The sequence below is a fragment of the Agelaius phoeniceus genome, chromosome 7 (assembly GCF_051311805.1).
Source record: "Agelaius phoeniceus isolate bAgePho1 chromosome 7, bAgePho1.hap1, whole genome shotgun sequence".
Taxonomy (NCBI): Eukaryota; Metazoa; Chordata; class Aves; order Passeriformes; family Icteridae; genus Agelaius; species Agelaius phoeniceus.
Window position 1 is genome coordinate 42,983,451 of NC_135271.1, and position 27,711 is coordinate 43,011,161.

The 27,711-nt window shown below is 38.4% G+C and overlaps 1 protein-coding gene across 2 annotated transcripts in view; it reads right to left on the minus strand.

The window, feature by feature from the left end:
- Nucleotides 1-27,711, minus strand: part of DPP10 (dipeptidyl peptidase like 10) — a 438,065-nt gene that overhangs the window by 61,130 nt on the left and 349,224 nt on the right. For both annotated transcript variants that reach the window (XM_077181698.1, XM_054636515.2), the window contains exons 6-7: nucleotides 1,120-1,172; nucleotides 939-1,020 (exon numbers count right to left, since the gene is read on the minus strand). In XM_077181698.1, the coding sequence (XP_077037813.1) occupies nucleotides 939-1,020; nucleotides 1,120-1,172 (135 nt within the window). The remainder of the gene's footprint in view (nucleotides 1-938; nucleotides 1,021-1,119; nucleotides 1,173-27,711) is intronic.

Here is a 27,711-nt window from a genome sequence, read left to right on the forward strand (position 1 = left end):
TTAAGAAATTAATGTGGTTAATTATTAAAACATACCAAGCATGTTCCAATTACTTTTTCTCACCTGCCTCCACTTCCTTAGTGCAAAACATTCCAACCAGAAACATTTTTTACTTTCCAATCATCTTGATGAATGATATAAAGCAACAGGGTATATTCTCTAGACATTCAGCTTACAGCCTCTCTACATGAACAAGCTGGATGTGCAAGGAGGCCCTGGGATCATGCCTGGGGGCATTAATGAGCTTATTAGAACACTGTAACAAGGATTATCTGAATTTCTTATGCAGAACTGAAGATTTAATCAGTCTCTTGCCTTCAACTACCAACGCAGGTCAGCTTAAAATCATTGCTGTTCTGAAACCACAATTTTTTTTTCTTATATTGACATTGATTATGATGACCATGGATGATTAATGTTCATTAAAAATGGTAAAATTTCTGGAAAAAATATTGTACATGAAGCATGGCATCTTGTTTAATTATTATGAATTCAATGCAGCAAAGTTGACCTTGGCAGTAATTTTCATACTGAAATAAAAACATCACTTTTCATGAGTCCATCACATCACATTTGGATGCTAAGCTTTTGCCCACAGTTTTCATTGATATTGCACTTAAAAGAAAACTGCCTTTCACCTTTAATGTTCCTTCCCACACAGCAGTAGCCATAAAGATGGTTATCCTGAAAATCACCTGAGTGCATATTTAGATGAAGGTGTGACTCTTTCAACAACTACACCATTTGCTTATTGGGGGTCAGCCTGGAAAAACATATTTTTAATAAAAAATAAACAAACAAATAGAGTTCTCCTAAAAGCTGTAATAGGAACATACTAGCATAGTGCAGAAATACATGACACAACTTATTTTAAAGCTTTCAGTTTTGTTTTACCTCAGTCTGTCTGGAGTCCATACATTTTTAATGACTGTGCTTACCAGTTGCTGTCCATGAACACCCCAGGCTGCATACTGTAAAACTGAATCCTCTACTTCTGGAGGGTTTAACTCCCAAACTTCCCTTGAAAAAAGGGAAACATTTTTACTTGAACACACTGGCATCACCTCATGCATAGAGCCACTGACAATGACACAGTATGGAAAAAACAATGTGACCTACCTTGTGTGTATGTTATAAATCACATATGAAGCTGTATAAGAATAATGAAAAACCTGTTAAAAAAAAGAAAAAAAGAATTACAAGACAAAATACAGGATTAAATACAAACTACCATGAGGGCAATCAGACTCTTCAACCCTGGTAAACACTGACACCTTTATTACTGAAAGAAGGTTCTACTGAATTAATTATAACCAATAGACCTGAACCAGGTTTTGAAAGCTGTAGGAAGGACACACATACTCACCTGTTAATTTAACCAGCCACTGTAACAGTACAACTGCACAGAAAATGTCCCAGTTAGAAAAATCTGCATTCTCATTTAAAAATACCCAACAATAAAAACAACCTCCCCCCCTCCAAAAAAAAAAAAAACCAAACCAAAAACCCACTGAGAATATCCATTAGAGAAAAACAATTTTTTTTTTCCCTTCATCAAGCTGTGTCAAAATGATTGCACAGGCATCACAGTTATTCTACTTGAAATGCAGACCAATACAGACTCATATGGTATTTTTCTGACCACCTGCTATGAACAGCCTGAAGGACCTCCCAGGTATGGCTCACAGAACAGAAAATCTCTGTACTTAGTGGGGCTCTGTTTGCTGTGGCTTTCATTAAAGAAGTTTTGGTCTGATTTTGGCCGACTTTCTTTGCTTTTCAGGAAAAGTTTGTTGAAGTTTTTTTGATATTTTGGGTAAAAGAAAGAACTATGAGACCTAACTTTCTCATTCAACAGCAAGTTATCAGTGACTTCTGGAATCAAAACCTGTAGGATTCTCTGAGCAGAACAGAAGAGCACTTACAGCGTGTAATGTGATGGACCACCACACCACAGAGCTCAAATCAAAGCAAACAATTACACATTCTCTCTAGTCAAACATTAGTCTATACACACATAGTGAATAGCAGACATTTTGCTCTCTTCCAGGATCGAGTGATTGATTTTCACCTAGCTCATTTTTTACCTCTATGTCTTGTATCATGAAAGTATCATAATTCCATAGTATTAGTTTTAACATGATTTGAAATTGCTTCATGGTCTTGGAATATGAAATATATTTGCCACTAATTATTAGTGAACTAAGCAAAAATCTTTCTAATGGAAACTTCTGTCAGAAAAAAAATGTTAGATAACATCCTCTAGACTTACTGCAGCTCCATGTCTACAGTTACAGCATCTCTGCTTGGCACATGGAGGATTTCTTTCTGGACAGGCTAATCCCAGTTAGATGGGGACAGCTACAGTTGTAAAGCCAAAACCTTTACTTGGCTACATGTGTTGGGAGCTCCTCAGGGTAAATTTTCTGCTCTGGGAACCTTTTAGTGTCTCCTTCAAAGAGAGCAGGCAAAGGGGGATCCTACATGGACAGAGCCATTGGAATTTGTCACTATGGCACATGAGAGGGTTTCAGAGGTTGTTATTTTCCCTGGAGGCCATTCAATAACAGAGCCATCTGAAACATCCTTCCACTGACCCCCTTCTCATCATTAGTTCCCTGCCAACACGTGCCAAGAATTTAGCATGCGCTAAATCTTTGCTGGCTGATGCAGCAAGAATCCCACAAAGGTTTCTAAGATTAGTAACCCTACTTTGTGCAACAGCTGAATATCCCTTGTATAAAATTTCCCTTTGAGACAAAAATAATTTCCATTTTCCAAGTCTATTGTGTTCAACATCAGAACTGTTGCTTCAGTAAGAATCATACAAATATTAATTATAAGTTTGCCCCAAACGTTTTTATATTTTATATTACAGCTTAAGAGAAACTGTTTTGTCATGCAAGGTACCAGCCTCTTCTGAGAAGTAGAGACAAATGGTTAAATCATGGTGGTTTCTGCACAGGGTGTGCACTGCCAGAGATTACCCAGAGGGGCACTTGCCAGCAGCCAGTTACAAAGAAGAGAAATGGATCTCTTGCCCTTGTGGGAAAAGGGAAAATTGTATCAAAGATAATGTGTGGAGGGTTGATAAATATTTTGAATAGGAATATTTTAAAAGTGAATTATTAGACAGACTATATTTCAACAAGAAATGCTAAACTAATAAGTCATTTTGGCAGCTTAAACAGAAAATATACTGTAACAACAAGAACAACACTTCATATATCATGTGGAAACTCTGCTCCTGCCTTGTGTAACATTTCTGTCTAAACATTTATGCAGCAACATTAATATCTTTTGAAAAAAGTGGAAAGAGCTCCACTTCTAGTGGAGACCAACACTACAGTGAGGTCACTTTCAGACAGGATGCTGACATTTTTTCTTGATTTACTCATATTAGTGCTAGTTCTTAACAGGAACATCATGCATAAATGACAAATACCAAGCTTCCTAATTCATCCTGCTTGCAAGAGCCACACACTGAAACACAATCAATGTCAACGTGAAATCAACAAAAATGGATGTAGAAAATATTTCTTTTCCTAGTCTGGCTCTTATAGAATGTCCTTAGGAAGCTCTTGTATTTTTGTACAAAGGCTCAACCTGCTTGGTTTCCTCTTGCACAAAGCTGGGACACAGCCCTTCCCTAACCCCATCACACATCTGGCAACACAGGGAGGAGTAGCAGCAACCCTCTCAACACCAGGATCAAACCTCCCACACAGCCACCAGTGGTGTCCTCTGTGGAAGAGGTTTGGGGAATTTGGGGAATTATGCCCTGCAACTTCTGAACTGTAGGATGTGCACTAAGCAGAAAAAGAAAACACCAACCTGGTAATTTATTACAATAACCACACAAAAGCTTAGGCAGCACTGATCCCTCTCCCAGTGAATTTACAGTGAAGGCTGGCTACTGTGTGCAAGTCAAACCCAAAGTGCAACCATTCATACTCCAAAATGTTTTCAGACATTTCTTGTACTCCACATTTTCTAACTGAGGTCCTATCAAAAGACCAAATAAAGACTAATATTTAAACATGGACATTGAATTGCTCCAACTGACCAAAATAAGAGATGTGAAACTGAGGAAAAGGGTTTGGTTGTAGTGAAAAATACTCATCTTCCACATACAGAGAGAATTAGTTAATGACTAAGGACATACAAAACATCTCTAAGAAAAAAATCAATGTAGGAGAGAAAAGCCTTTTAAAATTTTAAATGAATTACAGCAATTTCTGCAGTGTCATATCAGCTGAGGAAAACAAAAAGAGGAAAATGGCCTGGTATAATTTATTAAAATAATTATAGATGTTAAGGTTGGGTACTGTAAGGAGCCTTAACTTCAGATGTGGCATGTATGCTTGCTAGGGTTCAGGCCTTTCTGGCAAGTAAATAACTTGCATGCTTCTATTATGATAAGCTGGAAAATGTTCCCTGCAATGTTAAAAACTGTGAAAATGGCTTTTTCGATCAGACAGACAGTATACCTCCCCCTCAGTGCAATTTATTTAATTTTTCTTTTGCCACAGAATGCAGTCAGTAACAACCATTGCATATTAAATATTTCTTCTGAATTCATTCTTTTAAAGTGATGACAAGCTTTCATCTGGTGCTGCTCAACACTGAAAAAGTTAGATGCGTTTGTGTATGAAAAAAATGAAATTACAGAACTCCACTACAAAGGGCCTAAAAGAAAAAGGTGCCAAAAGTATTTCAAGACAAATTGCTCCAGTCAAAATGTATTGAAATAACAATCTATTACTCAGCTAACAGCCAACAATAAAAAACGCACTTATCAATCATGATCTGAACTTTTAGATGACACATTTAGATGAAGGTGTGATTCTTTCAACAATTGAAAGAGTTTCATGTGTCCTTTATTCTCTACCTTTCAAGGAATTATTTTTTTCTTTCTGTGGTTCTAAAAGTGAAATAATTCCATGGAACTCAGTGCAGAGCCCAACAAGATGCAAGAAAATTGCCTTACACACTCTGCCAAGTACACTCCACAAATTCCGCAAAACGTTCCAGAAAAGATCCAGTTCACTGTCCCTGGGTAATTTGGAAAACATTTCTCAGCAGAATGGTGTTTTTGCTAAAAAGTTGCCAAGAAAAGCTCAGTAGCAGTATTTTTATGGTGTGATGAGAGCTCTCAGCTCCAGGGAAATGGAAGAGAGCTGATGACATTAGAACCTCGCAGTGCTATAATCCCAAAATGCTTGGGCATGCCAAACACCTTGATGCATCCTTTATCCATTTCCTGTATTATAAACCAATTACATTCTTTCATGTGTTAGTTATTTAGACCAGTAATGATGCCTTCTTGCTGGCACAGCTTTTTGCAAGGTAGTGGAGTGTCTGTCCTGTATTTTTGTTTTCACCCAAACAGACACCTGCAATGTGAACTCCTCACTGCAGCTCTCAGTGCTGCTACACTCTGTAAATTCCCCTTTCAGGTTCCAATAAGGCATCCCACAGAGCATTAAAGCACTCAGTCTGTGCAAGAATTATAAAAGCTGAGAGGATATGAAATACATTGAAAACTTCAGCACCTGCAGTAATACTTTCAGTTATTCCAAAGCTTAACAGCCAAATGGTGTCCATGTCTTGCACAAAGCATGGATATCCATCTATTTGTATTGAACATAGCAAATAGAACACACTATTTAAAAGCCATACCCTTCCCATTAGTGGAAAAAAAAAAGCAGCAGAGACTCATTAAATTACTGAAATTGCAGTATTTGCCATCATTCCCATCCCACTTATCTCCAAACACTACCCTGATTTGAAAAGAAAGGCAGCTGCTCAGATAAGGTTCAAAACCATGCAGGTCTTTCTGATTCAAGAGTGAGATATCAGATCTTTTACAGGTTAATTTATACTTCTGATCCCATGAAAAATAAAATCTAGTATTTTATGAGACTACTAATGTGAATGAAAAACGACTATATTCTTGTTCTATGAGTTAAGAATTTAATCAGCTTTGGACACAAAATAATCAACCTTAGCTGGGTAAAGTCTAAACTCCTGCAATATATGGATGCCTCTCAAACAGTATTACTCATAAAAAAAGAAAGATCAAAAACTGCTTTTATTGCTTCACAGGCACAAGTTAATTATTAGGAAGTTCAAAGCTATGAGAGAACCTGACCTGGAAAAGGTTTTCTGTGCCTGAAACCTTTTCTATTTTTTCCAGCTACATCAGTTGGCCTAATAAAAGATATTACCTCTTCCCACAAATCTTGTCTTGTCTTATCCCTTCAGGCCACCACATCTGTAACAACAATGTTAGGGAGAAACAAATATTCCTAAGCCCAGCTGAAAAAAAAGCACTACCTCAAACTAAAAGTGATCCTTCAAAATGAATAACCTGCATTACAGTGCATGTCACAAAAGGCATGTGAACCCAGAAATCAAGGGGCAGGACACAGTGAAGCAGGGAGGTAAACAGGAATACAGCTTGCCAAGGACACTCACTTCTCCATTCACCCGTGGCCCTTCTCACTTTTGAAGATCTTTCATAATGCATCAGTAAAATGGCCTGGCACGTTTCCAAACTGCCTCAGTGGGTGCCAGCCACAGGAGCTGCTGGCTGTTGTGCACAGTGTAAAAAACAGCACCACGACTGGGATTCTGCCTTTATCCTCTTTTCTACAGCTGAATTAAGCATTTGAAGAATTACTGAAAAATCTACTTATGCTGAAAACTGAACCAAAAGGCCTTTGCTGTGGCTAAGTGATTAGAAGGCCAAGCAAAAAGTAACTCATCATTCCTCTGCCATTCATGCAATGACAAACAATGACTCACACACAATGGCAAACAGAATCTCATTCAAAAACCTAAATCTCTAACAAACCTCCACTAAAGGCTCAAAAATACAATTTAGAAAAAGAAATGTAAACATATATTGCTTCCTATTTTGCCTTTAGGATAAAAGTATCTTGGAAGAAAAGTGGAATATCCAGAACATGCCATGAGCTACAAATATTGAGCAAGGACCAGATGCTGAGTGCAGAGAATGTGAGGGGATATAATGAGGCACTGGATGGTTATGGAGATCTTTTGAAGGGATTACTGATATAAATACAGTCTGCTTGTTGCCAGAAAACAAAAGCTGTATTATATATTTTAAGTAAGTTAATATATATTCAAGTTCACCCCTCATACAAAAAACACAGCCTATATAAATCATATTAAATTATATAAATTCTATGTCTATTATTTATATAAATTATGCAAAGAATTATTTAAATTATTTTTCCTATAGTTAGTGATATTTTACTATCAATTTTGCTCAGAGAACACTGGTGTAATTCAGATTTCCAGCAATGAAAATGAGAAAAGGTTTTCAGCAGGTCTTTAATGTCATGTACAAGCTCCTTATTCAGGTACACATCTGGAGAACACAAGATTATTTGTGGCCAAACTTCCTCCATTGTGGAAAGACTGCTGAAAGCAAATGAGTTACAGTGGGAGGGGGCACTCTCTGCTTGATGCCATCAGGATTCCAAGCAGCAGCTTCTTGCTCTCCAAAAAACCGGATTAACATTCACACAACCAGCTCCTATTCCTCATCTCCTTTTTATGAGCTTTAAGACACGTGACCTTGCTGGGACTGCAGTGCAAAGAGAATGGAATCAGTATCTAATGTGCTGATCACAAAACAATAAAGAAGATACATCCCTTTCTTATCTTTGTATTGCAAGATGTTCAGCACCCCGTTAGTAAAACCTGTGAGGGAGTTAATAAGATTAAATTAGGAGCAGCATGACTACTGCCAAAGGCAAAGCACAGCTGCTGGATGAAGCTTCCATCCATTTTGCAATTTATGTGCTAAATAAATTAATAATGTTAATGGTATCAATAACATTATGGTGAAATCCAAATTTCTCTAAAATTCTGTTATCATTCACATCAAATGTTCCCCCTTTGCCTTTCCAGTCTGACTCCATGTGTTCTCCAGCATAGGGAACACATGCTGCTAAATGGGATTGAACATGGCATGGCCATGGTTGGGTTTCAAGTAATTGGTTCCTTGGGTATGTCAGAGGTGAAGAGAGAGCTCTACATCACTGAATTCTGAGCCTCAGAGGGACATGAAACCACTGGATAATACCTGTGCTATTAGTGAAGAGTTTGAAAAACCACACTCCATACCAATCAGTGATGGCCTCTGCATATTCATTAAAATATTGATTAAAGACTGGAATTCTGCTGATTTCATGCCATGGCAGCAAACACAGTGAGAGCTCAGACTATGCATTGACAACAAAGCTCAGCTCACTTTGGGACACACACCAGAAATGCTTCACACCATGCACCAGTGAAGTGGGACCTTTTGCTCTTGGAGCTCTAGCATTTAACTGGTATTTTCCTGGAGTTAGATTCAGTAAGCTAAGCCAGATGAGTTAATGACTGATTTTATATTGATTATAGCTGGGATAGAAAGAGCAGTGGGGATTTCTCATTTTAAATAGTATCACACAACATGTCCTTCAACTGGCTTCAGAGCAAACTCTTAGCACAATCAACTGAAGAGTCTGCAATACTGAGATGATGAACTGCCACTCATCTGTAAATCCTATTATTTCCACCCAATTCTGGAAGCAAAAAAAAAAAAAAAGAGGTAAATTTTGCCACTATTGATGACTAAATATTTATATAGTCTTGCACAATTTTAGCTCTTTTAGTGAAATATCTGGTTTCTAAAAACTCTGTATATAATTGCAGAATTAATTTAAGATAGCACTTGATGCATTTGAGCACTGAAGTCATATGACAAGGTTATAACTTTGAAAAGCATCATATTTATTTGCTTCAATCAGCATTGATTATTTCTCATGATTGATAAGAACCACTGCATATCATTGGTGGTAATTTATGGTTAACATTAATACTTTGGGGTATGAAATATTGCCAGCCATAACAACTATATGCTGCCAAACCAAAATAAATATAAAGGCAAGACATTCTGAGACACGTAATTTATCTGTAAGAAAAAAGGCTGTCAAGGAAGCCTAAACAAAAATGCACCTCTAGAAAATCTGTTAGAGCCTCAACTGTTCACACAGAATTTTTCAGCAAGATTAATTATCTCAAGAAAAAGACATCCACTGCAGAATGTAAATTAAATCACAATCAATTAAACTCAGTTCATATAACCAAGAGTAATGTGATACAAACCACAGTTCAGAATAAATGCTGAAACTTCTTTTTTTTGTCCTACATCAACAGCTGATAGACCATCATTTGGATATGCAACTCAATCAGTTTTGAATATATAATAACTTCAGAGGAGTGAATTATTCAAGAAAGAATGCTCTGCATTGCCACTTCTCAAAGCCTCACATATCACTGTCATTTGAAATTCTATTAGTTACACTACCACGTAAAATATGTTTCTTGAGTCTTGTATGAGATGACTTATGACAAAAATTTATATGTTTTTTTTTCTGGCTTATTCACCCCTGCAGCACTAAAAAACAGGAATGACTGCACTGAAATCATTGTTACATGACAGTGAAACTGGTAAATCTCAAGCCTCAAGCATAATACGTGCTTTTTTTTTTGTATTGATACACAGGTATGTGCACATCCTTTTCAAGCTTATGCTCACACCCATATTCAGTGATCAAAATTTGGACTTTATAAATATTTGGGGATTTATAGGATCTTCCCTTTTACTGAACTGATTTGCTGACAGCTTTAGAGCATGCATGTGCATTTTGATCTGGACAAGTGTAAGGGGAAACAAAAGATATAAATTCTGACAGCACAACCAGAACTTAATCTCCATGGAAATATGAGACTGGTGAGGGTGCTTGCCTCTGGTCAATGCAGCTGAGAATCAAAACCTGTCTCAGAAAAACATGCAGTTAAGTACTTTAATATGCCTGACACTTCAGACAGTCTGATCTCTTTACAAGGTCCTATGGATTACTCATATCCCACACAAAAGGCATCATCTACAAGGAATTTGGATTGAGTGTCTCCACACATACTGAAAATTATTAACTGAAAACAAAATGTTTTAAAACACTGATTCTTAAAGGCAAGCTTCATCAAGTGTTCTCAGAGTGTTCTGAGATGGCTTAATTGCTCTTTGAGGTACTGTGGAAGAAAGTAACAAGTCAAGGCCTGGTTTTATTTTCAGTTTTTCCACAGTGAGTCACAAATTGTACTTATTCAGATTGCTGAATAGAAAATTTCCAAATGCAGAAAAAACACCACCCTGTTTTGAAGAGACACACTTCTACATGTTATGATATTTACAAAAATATGCATAAATTGATTCATGTGAAATATGATGCAAAAACCAAAAAGTTAAAAAAACACTGAGAAAATATTTTCTAAATTAACATTTCATATAAATGAATTGTCCAGGTTCTGAGCACAAAACTAAACAGAACTGAAGGTGTCCTGAAATGATGAGGACACAAAAGGAAATCAAAGCATGTGATGAGTCAATTTTGAAGTAAAGACTATAGTCTCAATATCTCCTTTTCTTCTCCAGACAATCTGAGTCACTCGGGCAGCACTTAGGAAGCAGATATCGGATGCTCATCTGCTGTTTGCTTACAAATTGCATGAGGAGATGAAAGGACCCTGTGGAGCTGGAGAAAGGAGAAGCAATGAGATAAATGGCCTGTGGGTCTGAAGAAATGGAAAGGGGAAATGGAAAAGAAAACTGGGCTGAGGGAAGCAGATGGCTAAAGCAGCAAGCATGCAAGATGAAAGAAGGAAGACAAAAAGACAGGGCTAAAAATATCAGGATTGGAAAAAAGAGACGTAATAAAAAGAAAGAACAAATCCAGAACAAAACAGAGCTGAGACCCTTATATGGCTGGAAATGAAGAGGCTCAGATGAAAGGAGAACAGGCAGCAGGGAGGGAAGGCAGCAAGCAGACGGGCAGTGTGTGGGCATGGTGACTGCAATACACAGGCTCGGGGAACTGAGGAATGCATCCAGGCAGAACACACTGGCACCTAGAGCCTTTCTCTTCTGCAGGATCAAAGGCATGAATGAAAAGCTGTTTTTTAAGCAATCTGACAGTTCAGTGCCTGTACATGAACTACCTGCCTTTCACTGCCTTGATTACTACAGTCAGTAATTGCTTAGTGTGGATATGACACGTGGAACAGCAGGAAGGCACTGGGTGTTTCTTGGGCTAAGTCATCCTCTCTCCTATCTCCCACTGTGACATCAAGACACCTTTAATGGTAGCTCTGGGTGTTGGAGGGTCCAGGGAATCTTTGTGTAGTACTGACAGGATTTTTAAATAAAAATAAATTCCTTATTTAGCCTTTTATAGAGTTTTCATGATAAAATGACTGTTTGTTTCTCTTTCAGTATTTATCTGCCTGTAGGTTGAGCTATGAACAGCTTTCACTACAGCTTTGGAAATCCATGTGCTTAAAGTGCTCTTGTACTGCAATCAAACCTTTAAGATTCCAGGCAAGCAACATGGCCAGGACTCCATCCCTCCAAGACATTCTCTAGAAACCCTGTTTAAACTCTTCAAATAATCTGAACACCACAATTTAGATTTCTCCCCTTCTTTAGTTCTGCACTGCAATGTGAACTCCAGTATCTTCATGTTTTAAATACAGCATGAAAAGAAAATCTTTTCCATAGGAGTAAGTTCAACAAGTATCACTACAGCTAAATTTGGTCTTTAAACTTCCTTTTCAGTCATGCCCTATTCATCTCCCACATCTCCATGATTTCTTTGGCGCTGCTGGCCCTGCTAGCAAGCTTACACTGTTCCCCTTCTGTTCCACTACCCTGACACAAAACTGAGCAAAATATCACCTCCAGGTGCAGTTCCCAACAATGGAGCTCACAGCCAGTTATCCTCTCCAGCACTTCCCATTAGCAAGCCATGATGCTGCTTGCAGCCAACTAGGTCTATCTTCACTAATTTTCTCTTATTGTGCCATATTTCTGTACTGGTCTCTGTTGTGGCCATTTTATGATATTACAGTCCCTTTGATGGTGGTATCATGAAGTAGACTCCTGTAGCAAGTAAAAGACCTCTTCATGATGAAGTGATTAAAAGGTCATGATAAGAGAGCTATTCATTTAGTACAAGGGAGTACTTCGTGGTGATCTCAAAGAAGCTGTAACAAAGTGATGAATACCTCACACCAAACCCATCTCTCCAGGAAACATCTAATCTGGTGCTATATTTGCAGATAATAAATAGAACTATAAAGGCTAAATTTGTGCAGGTGGTTGACTGCCTTCACTGGAACATTAATTTATTGCCTAAGAGCCCACGCTAAACCTTTCATGCTCAAATACCCAAAAAGACTTGTCCTTACTTAAAAAGAACACAAAAATTGGATAATAACGGGGCATATCTTAATATTTCTCTAAAAATTGGACTCAACCATTTGATCTGTTAGGTCTGTCACACTATCTGTGCTCCTCATAGCCTGAGATGGAAGCTTGGTTTAAAGAGTGATGTGCAACAAAGACAGCTTAAAACATTTCTCTGGGACAGTTACATAAAGGTCTAGTCTTTTCCACCTACTTCAAGGTATTTCAACTCTATGTCTGTATTTTAAAAGACCTTTCTTTCATTCTATCTGTACCAAAGTAACTGTTAACTCTCATTTACAGAAATCCACTTATCCAACACTCCTTTCAGCGCTGTTGAGAAATGCCAACACCAGCAGATTTATCTGCTTTCCCAACTGTCCTGTTGGCCTAGCCAGAGGCAGACAGACCTCTTTTTTTTGGGATCAAGGAGCCAGGAATGGGGTCAATGTGAGAAAGATGGGATGGTTTCCTCGTGCATAATGCAGGTGGGAAATACCCCTGCCATGCAGTGCATGAGAAAAGGACTGTGAGACGGGACGGTTAAAATATTTGAAAAACACACAGCCTGTTTTTATCTTGGACATTTGCCCTGGAATAAAGTTTTCCACCCCTGGATTAATGGATTACTTCTTAAGAGTCAAACAGAGCCAACCATCCCCATTGATATCCACTTGCATGGTGGATTCAATTATGCTGTACAGTGGCGTTTCAAGTGAATGAAAACTCTGCCTTAGCATTTTTGAAGCAATGACCTGGGTCAGAGTGACCATTTCCCTTCAGGCTAAGTAATTTTATGTTAATAGAAAGGCACAGGGGCAGCCTGTACAGGTACTTGTTTAATAAGCAGCAGCAATTCCAGATTCCAGTGATAAAGGAGCTAGCTTGATACTTCACTGCCTTATTTCTGTTTTGTAGGGGGAAGAGACTCAGAGTGGAGGTGGTTGGGGGGGGTTCTTTCAATTTAATTTTTTTTAGAATCTGTGTTCATCCTTCTAATTTGTAGAATGCTCTCACAAAACATTTGTTCTATTCTAAAAATAATCAACTACTACATTTGTTCTTGATGTTGAATATTTCCCAGAGAACTATTTTGTGCCCTGATTGTACATAATAGCTTGTCACAGAACATATCAACCACTTGTTGAATTGCATCATATTTTAGTTCTTATTTAAGAATGGCAAACCCATTCCAACTTCACTATATCAAGTTAAGGACTTGGCTGGATTTGTTCTTTTAACACCACTGTGTGGGCTACAAGCCAATTTTCAAAACCTCCTGACAGAGTACTTGCACATTTTCTCAGCTTCTATAGCGATCCAAAAAAAAATCTGTGAGAAAGCTAGTGATTTCACAGAAACAAAAAAAAATTGTTAGATAAACAAACCAGATCTTTTTATGACTTATTACACACAGCATTTGATTTGCAATGTTTTTTCTGGTCAGCAGGCTTAATTTCCAATAGATTTATAATTGTACCTACTAAACTGAACATGATAGTGAATGGGATCTTCAGAGGGACATTTTTCTTTTGATAAAGTCTGTTCCATTGAATAAAACTAATTTTTTTTAAAGAGCTCAGCCTATGAAATTTGTGCAAGGAAAATACTCTTGACACAAGGAATCATGTATAAGAAAAATCTAGGTATTGATAACAACTATTACTGCCCATCATGTTGACCACTGCCACCTTTGATCTGGATCTATTGAAAAGATGTGGCTAGAAAAATACATCTATGATGAAAACCTTTAAATCCTTTTTATATCTCTGTAAACTTTGTTTAGTTCATTAATGTGTGATTTGTATCCAGGAACAACTAAGTAGTCACTTTAAATATGCATTGCTATTAATTTGACATATATGCTCACCGTATTCCATATATATACACACACACACACATATATATATATATATATAAGCAAGGATCAAACTGCATATTTTCAATTATTTGCACTATGAAACCCTACAGAGTTCTTTGCTCATGGAGATGAACTAAGCAGTGAACAGCCCATGAGTGCAGGCTATAAACTCAACACATTGTGCTAGGTTGTAGCTTTCTTGCAGGAACAACAATAACACCAAGGTTGTCTTGTGGCCATATTTGACATAATTTTAGTGCTTTCTCTGCAAAAACATATGTGGGGAATAGAATCCTAAACTTTCTGAAGATGGATGCATTTAGGTGTCAGATGAAGTCAATAAGATACTGGTAAGTCAATGAGATGCACAGCTCCAGCATGATTCTAAAAAAACATCTCTGGTGCTGCATCTTTAGGCACTCAAATAAATAAATGTGACACATAAAACCACAGAAATTGTTACCACTCCCCTTTCCACATGCACTAAAGCTATTCTAATCAAAACAATGAAATTCAAGAGATTTTACATCAAATATATGATATAAAGTGCTTATATTCTTCTCACATACTCAAGTGGAGCAAATTCCATAATATAACACTTATTTGATATTTAATTCATCTTCTTTGTAATTCAGTGTGCAGAATTAAATGATTAAACCTAAAATGATTATGTACATAATGAGTAAAAACAGATCAATTATTTTTTAATTTAAGCAAGTGGGAGTTATAAAATTGTTTAAGCTCCTTTAATATGAGGAACTACCTAGTCAAATTCACATTTGTGTTCTTTTAAAAATGATATTGACTCGAATCAAATTGAGTTGCTTAGATTTTTAACTCAGCAGTGTCTATTTGATTATAATCCACTGGCCAGATTCTCAGTTGCTGTAATGATTTCTCATCTCTGTTCACTACTGCACTATGCCCACTTTGAACACCTACATCCCCTTTTAAAATATTTTTGGTTTTTGGGTTTTTTTTTTAAATATTAAAATTTTATTTATTTGTTTATTTGTCATAAGAGGTGCACAATAGGTCACCTTTTCAAGAGGGAGAACAGCCCTTTGATCTGTATACTGACCATCAAGTTCCCTGAAAGCTCCTCTTCCCTTACAGAAAATTATCACCAATTTAGTAAATTCATTACAGGATTTCCTTTACTAATTATGGTGCTGTAGTTTGAATGACTCCTACTCAACGCCCTTTAATTAAATTGTACTTGTAAGAACTATAAATTCAATAAGGAAGCTGAGATTAAAAAAAAAATATACCGAATCATGTATTGATCCAGGATTCTTTCAAGGATAAGAACCCTGTCTTAGATTATGCCAGCAGCACAGCTTTGTAGATGTTGAGGAGGGACAGGATTCACAGCACATCCACCTTTCAGAGGGTGCAAGTGCTGTCTACATTTGGTTACATGCCCAAAACTGAGTGGTGTAACTGATTCAACACCTGCTTAAAATCTGGATCTTCCCTGATTCAATTCCGTAACAAAAAATTTCATGGTGCTCACTGGTACAGAGCACAGGTATCCTCACAAACACAAAGAGCCATTTCAGGCATCTCTTTCACACATACAGACAGCAGGTTTCCATTAAACAAATAAATGTTGGATAAGGGTCTGTGGAGTGACCTTAACCATGCACCATTCCCATTCCAGCTAATATTAAATGAACACAGACATGAATGGATTACTGGCAAATGCTTTGGGAATGACATTAAATGTGACCCTACAGTCAGTACTTCTTAAAAAGCTGATCATTCTTTTCTCTTTTTCAGATCATCAGTAAGAGCAATGCACCTCACAAGCACAGCACTACCAAGGTAATACAGGACACATCCAGACCTCTGGAGCCTGCAACTGGTTTAGAGGTGGGTGCAAGTTATATGATTAATTGCATATTAATTTAGTGGGTTAGGAATTTATAAGGGTCTATTAAGAACTTATTAGAGATCACTTCTTTTTTCTCATACCTTTTTTCTTCCTTTTTTTTGTCCCAATTAGGTCAGTGGTACCTGACATCTAAGGCACATGTAACTAAATGCTACTGAGCTCTTTCTCTTAGCAGACACTTCTCTATCAATACTTCAGAAGCAAAGTTAATCAGGCAGCTAATGATCTGCTTCACTCGAAGAAATTTTAACTTCCTCATCATCCTTCCCATTATTAACTGATGGAGCTTCCCACACAAGACTGCTCTCTTTACCACAGTTCTGGTGGGGCTGATCCAACTGGACTCAAACCTGGGATCCTAGCACTACTTCTGTCCAGGAGAACTTGCATTTTCCATTATTCCCAAGCAAGCCCTTCTAATGCTCCACTTGCATTTCCAGCTCAGCTCCTGGCTGAATGAATCTCCACTAGCCCATCATTAGTTGCAGCATACAACACTGAAATTCCCTGGCCTTCCCCTGCAGCTGATCTTGATGCTTCAGGTTTTAGCTTTTTATTTTTTTCAGATTCTGTTTGGTGTGTGGGTCTGGGTTTCACAAAAGGGGATGGTGAGCTCTCTTCAGAGAGCAGGGAGACAAAATTATTCCTTCTCTAGTCAGGGACCCAAGGACAAATGATCTGGATCTCAGGCCCAAGAGCATAAACAACATGGACTGAAGAGAGAAAAACAAGAAGGATGGGACTTCATGGGCTGGGGCTGTGGTTGGACAATTAGCTCCAATATGCTAATAGACCAGAACTTATAAAAATGTGAGGTAAAACTGTGACCAAGCCTACTTTTGCTCCCAGCTTGGAGCCATCCAGCAGAGCCACGACTGAGGCTCCGGTACTGCCAGGGTGCAGCCTTTGAAGGCTCTTCAATAAATATCCTCTTTATTTCCCTTAAATCCATCTAGACTCTGTTCCAGCTGCTAAAGGCTCCTGGCTGAATGCATCATTAGCTGCAGCATAAAACACTGAAATTCCCTGGCCTTCCCTGCAGCTGATGTGAGCACAGAACTCCTGGAGCAATCCCGGGTTGGTGACTGCAGCTCTGCAGAGCAGAGATGAGATAAAGACACTGCAATGCTTTGTTCAGCAAGGTTATCTGCTCTGTTCCATGCTGATAATAGCACATTTAATTCTCTAACAACCTTCTCCAGGGTATTTATCACACAGCAAAGAGGTGCATTATATTCCATAAACACAGTGTAGGAAATAAAGTGGTTTGGGAGTAGACTGCTCTGTGCACAATGTCCTAGCAGCAAGTTACAAAAGTTAACTTGAACTTTCTAACACTGACAAATTATTCCATTTCTTATTAAATGAGCATGCAATTAATTCTGAGTATTAAACTGTAAAAACACCCTTTTTTGAAAAAAGAAATCCCAACACCTAAAACTTGACATTCTTGAGTGGACTTCTCATGTGCAACTTTATTTTAAAAATTTTCAAATACTAAAATTAGAGCCAGCTAAAACCAAGTTATAACTCTATATTATGTCAATATAACAAATTATGCATATTATTTTTCAGTAGGAAAGACACCAAAAGCTTGCATTACAGAATACTAACTTTAAATTAAGTTTTCCACTTAGATCTGAAGGCAAACAGTGCCTACTTCATGATCTTCTAAATTACTTCTCTGGGCAATATTTTTACTCCTCTACTTGCCTGATTTTACCAATCATGTGGTTTTCTTCCACAGTATCAGATTTGGCTTAATTTGCAATTCTTTAACATGCTAATGCAAGAGAGTTCAGTGTAATAAAGAAAGAGGAATTTTTCCACCTTGCCTGATAATGCAGAAGAGCTTATCAACATTCTGGTCATACTTAATGCAACCTAAACAGGTTTTGCAATCAATAGGAAAAGAGAATTTGTTAAGTCTCAAAGATGTGCATAAATAGACTTTCTCTGTTATTGGATTATCCCCTGCACTGAAACAGACTGAGCAGGGGACTGCAATACTAAGCAGTGTGGGATTTAGTACTCAAAATATCAGTGTCTGATGGAAAAATGGGAGAAAAATCTGACTGAGAACCAGCCTCACCTCAGGACAGAATGAGCTGCCACTAAAGAACAGAGAAGAAATGGGCTTAATCAGGTTACGAAAGCATCCAAATATGGAAATTCTACACACTTTCTAAAAAAATTATTTTGGCTTTCAACCATTTTATGGTTTACAAATGTTTCTCTTCATTCCAGCCAAAATCTATTTGGCTACTAATTAATCTATCTAATCTTAATCTCCTACCATAAAATCATATTTAAAAAAAATCATCTCACTGTACACAGGAATCTGCTGCATAGTTGAAGACTTGTATCCCCAGCCTCCCCCTGCTGATGCTAAGGAAACTCAGTTCTTCCTTGACCTAAATATTCTTTTCAAGGCTTCACTATTTCCTACAAAAAACACACGAAGTGTGAAACTTTTTTTTTCCCAAAGCATAGGACATTACTTTTGTGTTTAGTTTGTTCCCTGACCCATATCCCCATATATTTTTATACACTACTACTGACTAAAATACACTGCCTATTACATGTCTGTTTACTAGATTTATTCCCTAGGAAGTGCAATATCTTGCATTTGTATCCATTGAATTGAAACCTGCATATACAATTCACTTCTCCCAATTTTTTCATATAGATTTCAATTCTAATTTTGTTCCTGAGGCTGCTGGTAACCCACTTTGATATCATCTGGTAATTTAAATAGATGTATTCCCTTTTCTGTTATCTGAATTATCAAAATGCTGAATATTACTGGTCTCTGGCCAGAGCCCTATGAGATATAAATCCATCTTTTTTGACAGTGAACCATTTATTTGCCAGAATTTACTCCAGGCATAGAACTGCAATCTGCTTTAATTATGATTGTCCCATTCAGACCACATTTCCTCATCTCCCCCTGGTGACACCACCATGGCCACTCACTCCTTATCTACTCACCAGCTTTTCTGTACAATTGCAGAGAAATTAAACTGATTTGTTATGATTTGAACGTTACAGATGGATCTTGGCAGTTACCCACTCTTTGTTAAATTCTAGGTATTTTCAAGCAGTTTAACTCCTCTCAAATACAATCAATCTTACTCCATTTCTCCACCAAAACTCCTACAGAAATCCTATTTTCATTCTTTTGGGGGAAAACCACTCTGTCCTTTCCAGTTTAATGGATCATGTCAATCTTCCATATGTCTTCAGAGATTAAAAATCATGACAATTACTTTACCTCAGCTACTTCCCTGCAGCAATTTTTATCAGGGCCAGGAGGGCAATTCTAATATTTTCTTAAACTCTCATAAACTAAGCATTTGTTAGGTCAACCAGGTCACAGCTAGCCTTGCTTTTGAATGCTGGGGCAGAAGAGACAACATTTTAACCTTCACTGCTCCAAGCAATTCCTCCTCTCACCAACAGATTGATTTTCCCCTTGTTTTTGTTTCCTTTTTGTTGAAACACTTTCTAAGAACTCTTTACCTTCACTCACTCACCCCAGGGGGACATCCCAAGTGCCAGGTCCTGCATCCCATATGGCCATGCCATAACCACTGACACAAACACAAATCAACAGCACCTCCCTTGGTGTTGTTTTTCCTTTCTCCTGCTTTCAGTGAGTGCTGTGGGAGGGATGGCCACAGTGCCAGCAGGGGAAGGGAGGTGCTCTCCTGATCCCCCCAGCCCATCTGCAGGGCTACTCAGCTACCTAATTAGGGCTACCTAATTCCTACTCAGCTTTCACACCTCTGGCTGTGGTGTTTGATTTTTCTCTACTTGCTCTCATTATTCTCTTCCTGTACAAAGTTCAGCATAAGGCATCTGTTTCTGGCTTTTTTTTTTTTTTTTTTGATTCATGTATTTTCTCCAGACTTTCAGGCAGGCCCAGGCAAGAACAAACAAAGGAGATGATGAATGAAAACAGGCAGCAGTCTGATTTCTAGCTACTGCTTAAGAAAATAAAAAATTTTAAAAAAATATATACACAGAAAAAAAAAAATAACAAGGTGGAATAAGAACCAGCTATTGCTCTGCAGCTACAAATGCCTTCTGCAGGTTAAAGCACCTGTCCTGCATGTTCTGTGGCTCAGCTAAGCACCTGTGCATCAAGATTCACATGGGCATTACTGAAGTTAACTGCACCATGAGGTCAGTTTTTTATCAATTTAAACTGGAATCTCATGTGAAAGCAGCATGCCTTTCTCAGAATAATTTTAAGAGCCAGATGTAAACAGAACCTGGGTTTGTGAAGTGGATCATAGGCACTGCAACCCAGTACTGCAGCCCTGAGGGAAAATGAATCAGTCAAAAGAAACTCAATTATTGACTACTAGAAGTGTCCTTTTAGCATTAAAATTCCTCACACATCGAAAAAAAAAAAATTAGTTCTGAAGCAGGTGCTAAATTGCTCTGCAAATAAAATAAATCTGATATACATATATATTTTATATACATAAAATATTTCTGATATCCCCAGCAGCTGAACCCTTGGCTCTGCTGGGCATCCTCAGACCACCCCTCACTGCCCTTGCCATGCCCCAGCAGCCTCAGCTGCCCTGCCCAATGCTGCTCCAGAGGCACCACCCTGGGCCAAGGTGGGATCTCTCCCCATCCCTGGGGCCAAGGGGGGATCTCTCCCCAGCCCTGGGGCCAAAGGAGGTTCTCTCCCCAGCCCTGGCACCAAGGGGGGCTCTCTCCCCATCCCTGGGGCCAAGGGGGGCTCTCTCCCCAGCCCTGGGGCCAAAGGAGGGCTTCTCTCCTCAATGCTGGGGCTAGGGGGGATTCTTTCCCCAACCCTGGGGCCAAGGGAGGTTTTTGCCCAGCCCTGGGGCCAAGGGGGGCTCTTACCCCCACCCTGGGGCCAAAGGAGGTTCTCTCCCCATCCCTGGGGCCAAGGGGGGATCTCTCCCCAGCCCTGGGGCCAAAGGAGGTTCTGTCCCCAACCCTGGGGCCAAGGGGGGCTCTCTCTCCAACCCTGGCCAAGGGGGCTTCTCTCCCCAGCCCTAAGGGGGCTAAAGGAGGTTCTCTCCCCCACCTGGAGCCAAGGGAGGTTCTCTCTCCAGCCATGAAGCCAGGAGAGGTTCTCTCCTCCCCTCCTCCAGCAAACACTCTCTCCCTGCCCATTGAGACTGACTAAATCCTGTGCCAGTCCTCAGCAGAGAAGAAATCAGTTTGTTCTTGAGGAGGTGTTTTTTGGCACGGTGAGTAACACAGTGGTGTATCTCACTGTTAATCAAACATGCAACATTAATGTGTCAGTGCTTTGTGCAGCTCTGACCCTCACAGCTCTGCTTTTGAAGGTTTTTTCCAAGTATGGCAAGTAAAGGGAGGGAAAAAAACTCACAGACCATTTTGGATAGAGATATTCTGTCTTGTATAAAATGTAATGAAGTCAAATTTAAATACATCTAACCTTGGGGTTATACAGTCTGAGTTCTTCTAAATGTGCTCTGCTCTGATAATACCTGACATTTAGAGAAGAATATCCCACAGTTATGCAATAAAGTTGATAACTTTCCAGAATTAAATCCACTCCTAGTGTGAATTCTGTAGAAAGAGCTGAAAGGAAAGTCTAGAAAATAATCTAATAGCAGAATAAAGTGTATGAATTTGCCCATATTTCTTTTTTTTTTTTTAATTTACACTGAGACAAGAAACTACATCTGATTTGAAATTTAAAAAGCCTTCAAACTTGAAATGCAAAGTAGAGTCAAGTAAGTATGTTGGTTACTTATTTTTCATTATGAGGGACAACCTCATTTCAAACACATGTAAATATTTTACAGAGGTGTACAAGTTGCTTTATAGAATATTTTCCTGCAGCTACAGCTTGCTGGTAACTTTTGAAACACTACTTTACATGCTTAGGAGTGGCAGACCTTGAACCATTGGTATTTTCATTGACCTTTTTTGCTGTACAGGGGCCTTCCAGGGAATTTGCTTTCCCTGATTATTGAAGAAAAGCAGTTCAGCCAATTCTGAGAACAAACCTGGGAAACTTTGCAGCAGCAGAGGAGGAGAACAGCAGCAAGAGACTCCTCAAAGCACCAGCTCTGGCTCCTTTGGTTACCTCAATCCCTGCTAAAAGCCTGCCAGCCCATGGCTCTGAGCCTCACAAATGAGATCCCAAATTTGCCTGGGCTGGAGTGGGAAACTCATCCATTTTTCTCCACAGAGGACAAAAGGAGCTGTGTTTATCAAGCTCTTCTCAAGGAAAGGGTAATGTGGAGAGAGGAGTGCTCCCTACACACGTGTGTGCACTCACTCACCACACATCCTGCAGTCCTTCACTGGGTGTAATCTGCTACAGTCTGGGCAGACTGATTTTACTGCAGTGATTTGATTTCTTTATATAAACTTCCATTGTATTTTGGGCACAAAATTGTCTAGTAATAATGATATAAAAAAGTTATAAAGGAGAAAAAAAGTAGGAAAACTGAACACGTCTATTTAGTGTTCCATCTTCTCAAAGTGATTAGCAAATACAGAGAAATTGGAATTGAAGCTTTATCTCTGATGACACTACACTGCAAACCATCTCTGCAAATTCCTACTAGGACTTTTCTATTCCTACTGTCCTAGGAAATCAAAGAGGAAGATGTGGAATTGCCATAGGTACTCACAGTCATACAGGATATTCTCCATTCTGCAGAAGATGAAAGGAATTTGCAAAAAACACAAATGTCATTCTGTGTTTTAAAGCATTACCATGATAAAAGTGCCTAAGATGATTCTTTGCCTTTGTTATGAAATGAAATATCTCAAAAGTAATAAGGAATGCCTGTAAGAAGGCAATTACACACTTTTACTACAAATCTATTGTCAGGCATGGCCTGACTCTTCCCTGAAGCAGGGATGAGAAAAAAAAGCAGCATATGTTAAATTAAAATACTTTAATTTTTTTTCTCTTTTTACTAATACTACAAAATTATTGTGCTTTCATACATTCACTTTTAAAATTTCCCAGAATGTATAAAGAAAGCAAAAATTTAAAAATCATTCATTTTGTATTAAAAAATTGTTTGCCTATATTGAGAAGGTTTTTTAAAAGCATTGCTATGCTTGTGTAATTCTGTCCTCCCCTTTTCAAATGCTTATTTGATATATATCTCTTGCACTGGTTTGTGGTTACTATGACACACAGTGTGGGATTCTGGCACTGCTTCCCTATGTTAAATAAATCTGAAGATGACTGAAGCAGGTAGAAATTAAGGTATATTCATAACATATTCTCATCTCATTGTAAGTTAGGGTTGGGATACTAAAACCACTCCCTCCTAAAAATGAGTATAAAATGCCACTATTCAGATGTGCTACCAGTCTTTATTTAATCTATGACAAAACACAATGCAAACTATTAAACTCTGAAGGATTAGCACGAGAAATTTTCACATTATGTTTTCAACCAACATTTTCTGTATTCCATTTACCCTGTTACAAGTTCAGGTTATGGCAGCCTTGTTCATATTCAATAGTCCCTTAATTAACTACTAATGCTGCTTATTTAGCTGGCATTACCACAGAACAAACACACTCCTCAACATATGCAGAACAGGGAAGTAGCCCTGGCCATTTCCAGAACATATTTTCCCTCCCAAGTGCTTCCTTCATAAGTTGCAATGTTGGGTTTTTTTACAGAGCTGTGCCTTACTGAATTCATGAAAGCCACTTGCAATGATTTTAGTTAGAGTGGGAGTGTAATCTAAGGATTAGAGGTAATGATAAGCTGTACAAACTGATTATTTCTGATCTCAAGACATACTACTACAGGGATAGAAAACACAGTTCTTCCCAATGAATAGAAGTGGAAAAAAATTGTCCACTTTCTGGTATTTTTGAAGATTAACCAGAGCTCGGAAATGAGAGTTTCTGTACCAGTTATGAATACAGACAACAGTATTACATTTTTCTATTTTGAAGGCCAAAAGTGACCAGTTTTAATCTCTATTCTGAGCTTTTGCCAACCTCATGGTAATAACAGATATTATTCCATGACTGACACATCATGCCCATAATTTCTGTATGATTTTGAACAACCCTTTAAGAAAACCATCAAGTCACAGTCAGAATCTAGAACCTGCCCATCTTCATTCCATAGCCAGAGTTACAGCATCAGTGAATCCTGTCCTGTGTAGGTAATCTTTAAATGAGAATATATGCTCATATCTGTTTTGAAAAATCAGCCCTGGGATTTCCTTTCCTCTGAGTTAAAAGTCTTTCCTCCTGATCTGATTAAGCTCCACTAATATATAAACACACTGTGCTAATTGTGAGAGAGTGAGCAGGACTTAAAAAAACTAAATTATGCCCATTTTTAATCACTCATTAACACCCTTTTTGGTAACACTCAAATGATATTACCAGCTGAGGAGGAAAATTGTACTTGTGAATGTCTTTATAACTTTACATTTTTGGAATGAAAGAATTTCTTCATTGGGTTATCTGACACATAATGATCTCTGTTGGAGGGTGCAAGAATTTTAATTCTTCTTTCTTTGTTCTCTGAAACAAAGCCCAAAAAAGTGGGATAAGAGACGCTTTCTCCCTGCCCTAAACCCCTGCCCCAGCATCTGTACATATATTTATCCTGAAAAACACTCTAGCCTCACTAAAATAGGCTTGCTTGATTTCAGACTAAACAACTGAGGATCACTGGTTTTTCTTACATTTCTAATTATTCTTTTCCCTGTTTTTAATTTAATTCACATTAAAAGAATTTTGTGAGACATCTTACTATGGGTTGGTTAACACTTCCAGTATCTTTGAGTAGGTCTGGCTTTCCATCTCATTTATTTAACCTCATTTTCACTCTATTCTCATTCACTCTAATTCTCATTCTATTAGTTTCAGAAGAACTTCTTCAGAACCACAAGGCTGTTTCAGAAAACAGAGTCAAGATTTCCAGCTAAGGAAGAGATAAAAATTAAAGTCACCATTTTGAAGCAGAAAGTCAGTGTGGTAAAATAGCATCCTCTTAATTCTCGGTCAAACTTATATAGGTCTCTTGGGCTAATAACTAACTTTGAAATATGAATTAAATTTATGTTTGTAATTTAGAGCATCAAGTACTACCCCTTTAATGTGTATGCAGCAGTGTTGAGGAAAATGCTGAAACTGAATTACACATATTTGCTGTGCCAGGGGATACAGCCACAGTTTGCTAATTGCAAATTTACTCTTTTATTCTAAGGAAAGCAGAGAGATTACAGGATCACCAAATCACTGAGGCTGGAAAAGATCTGCAGGGTTACCAAGCCCAACAATTGACCCAGCACTGCCATGCCCATGAGGAGAAGCCAATTCCCCCCTGCCCTGGCACTGCCAGCCCTGCAGGAAGGGCCATGACCCACCTGCCAGGGAGTGATGCTGTCAGCAAGAACAGACCTCTGCCACAGGCATCCTAAGCAGGATGATTCCCTGCTTAAGATATTAAAAAGGCTACTTAAAGAGAAAAGTCAGCATCCCTGGGAATCTCTCAACAACTTGTGCGTGGCCTTTTGCAGGAGAAAAGTCAAATTTTCCTGTTCAGAGCACCAAGTGCGGGACACACCTGAGGCTCAGTCATTGCCTGCAGAGCTGCACACTCCATTACAGCTCATTCTGAAAGAGCATTTTTCCAAAACTCCTAATAAATAGTTTTCACAGAAATACTGACAAAGCCATAATTATAGTGGCAATTGCAGGTGACTCTATAATAAACCATATTTCTTCCCCGTGAAGATATTAATTTACATTTTTGAAATGTTCATTGCTAAGCCTAAGATTGGGTTTCTGAATTGTGTTCAGAGGCAATTTATACAGGAGAAAAAATACACTCTATCCTAAATGTACTGAACACTAATTTAAAATGATCTATTTGCCATAATATACATTCAACCCCCTACTGAAAAGTTCAGAAGCTTCTCCTCCTTCACATACAGCTCCATCAGGCTATTCTTATGCACTGGGAGCCCTGGCACACATTTCAGATGAATTGTGAGGCTTATTTCAATTTTCCAGCTAAAAGCTATGGGTTAGATACACGGGTTATAGTGCAGATATGCCAGTAAGCCCAAATCTCCTATGGTGTGGATTCAAAAGCATCATCATGAGGGCAGTTTAATTTATCAGAATATCAAGCAGTGCTAATGCTCACCTACATATGATTATTTCCAGAAATTCTTAACTTTGTAGCAAAACTAGTATCCATTTACAAGCACCTGCCTATGAAGCTCAATAGTACCCTGAAAATCAAAACCGTTTTCTTCTGTCCCTCTTATACCTTTTAGTGTTAGAAATTGAACCCCACTCTTTTTTTTTTTTTTTTTTTGGTGCATCACAGTAATTTTTTGAGGTAAAAAAAAAAGAAAAAGAAAAATCATACAGGACTATGCTGGGTATAAGATAAAATCCCATCTCACCACATCTACAGCTCTAACTGTGTGAGGTTCTAGCCCTAAGTTCGATAACTTTACTGACAAAAAATTCTGTGGAAAACCCAAGCATTTAAAAGTGGGTTTGTTTACTCAGGAGTGTTTCTTAATTATTAGGATATCTTAGTTATTGAAACAGCATCCCATCACAATGCTGTAAACCACAGCACTTTTGGAGATGCACGTCTTATACAACATACAATGGTTGAATTCAACTTCCAGTTACAGCTGTTTTGTTAGGAGTTTTCTTTTAAGCTTCTTGCTCAGAAAGCAAGATTTTACACATAACAATTTACAGACAACACTCATTTGAATTTTCAGTAGTGTTTTCTATTTTAGTTCCTGTGCATCCAACTATTGTGTAAAGTAACTTTGCCAGTAAAAAAAATCCTGTACATTCACTAAATGGGTGTGTTCAGAAACAAGTGTTTGTGAGTGATATGATAATCATCTGGGAGCTACATGCCATAAACAGCCTGCCCAGAGAAAGGACGTGTCTCTGGCAGCAGGTCAAGCTTGCTCTGAAGTTAATAATTTAGTGGTTAGAAAGCCCAGCAAGGAGAGGTCACGGTGGCAAAAAGGATGTGCAGGTTTCAGTAATTCATAATCACAACAGGGAAAAAATTGACATGCTCTAAGTGTCTTTAATTTTAAATAAATTTTAGAAGCTGAAATTTTGGTGTACAAAAAACAAAATAATCCAAATTTTGTTCATTGGCTTGTTTTTTGTTGCTGCTTCCTCGTGGGCTGATTTTACTGAGCCCTCTGTGGCCATTTTGGATTCAAATAATTCTACATAAGATGTGAACAGGGCCCATTGACTTTGAAGCTGCTGGGCCATTTATTCAGCAGGCAGTCTGAGGAAAGCACAATACCCATCCTTTGCAGCACTTCAGTCTGTTCTCACACAAAGCTGTTGCCCTGCTCTTTCGAGCAGCGCTGCTGCTTTCACTAAACTGAAGATCATCTATTGACAGCAGCTGAGAGAGTTTGTGTAAGAGCCTTTGACCTGGGTCTGCTCTGCCTTGGACTGCTCTGGATTCCACACAGCAGAAACCAAAGCAGAGAGGCCACAGCCCCTGCTCAGCCTGGAAACCCAGTGAAAGAAGGCACAGCTTAGCACTGCACATTGAACTCACTGAAAGCAGCACTTCAACAACCTTTATCTGGCCTGTCT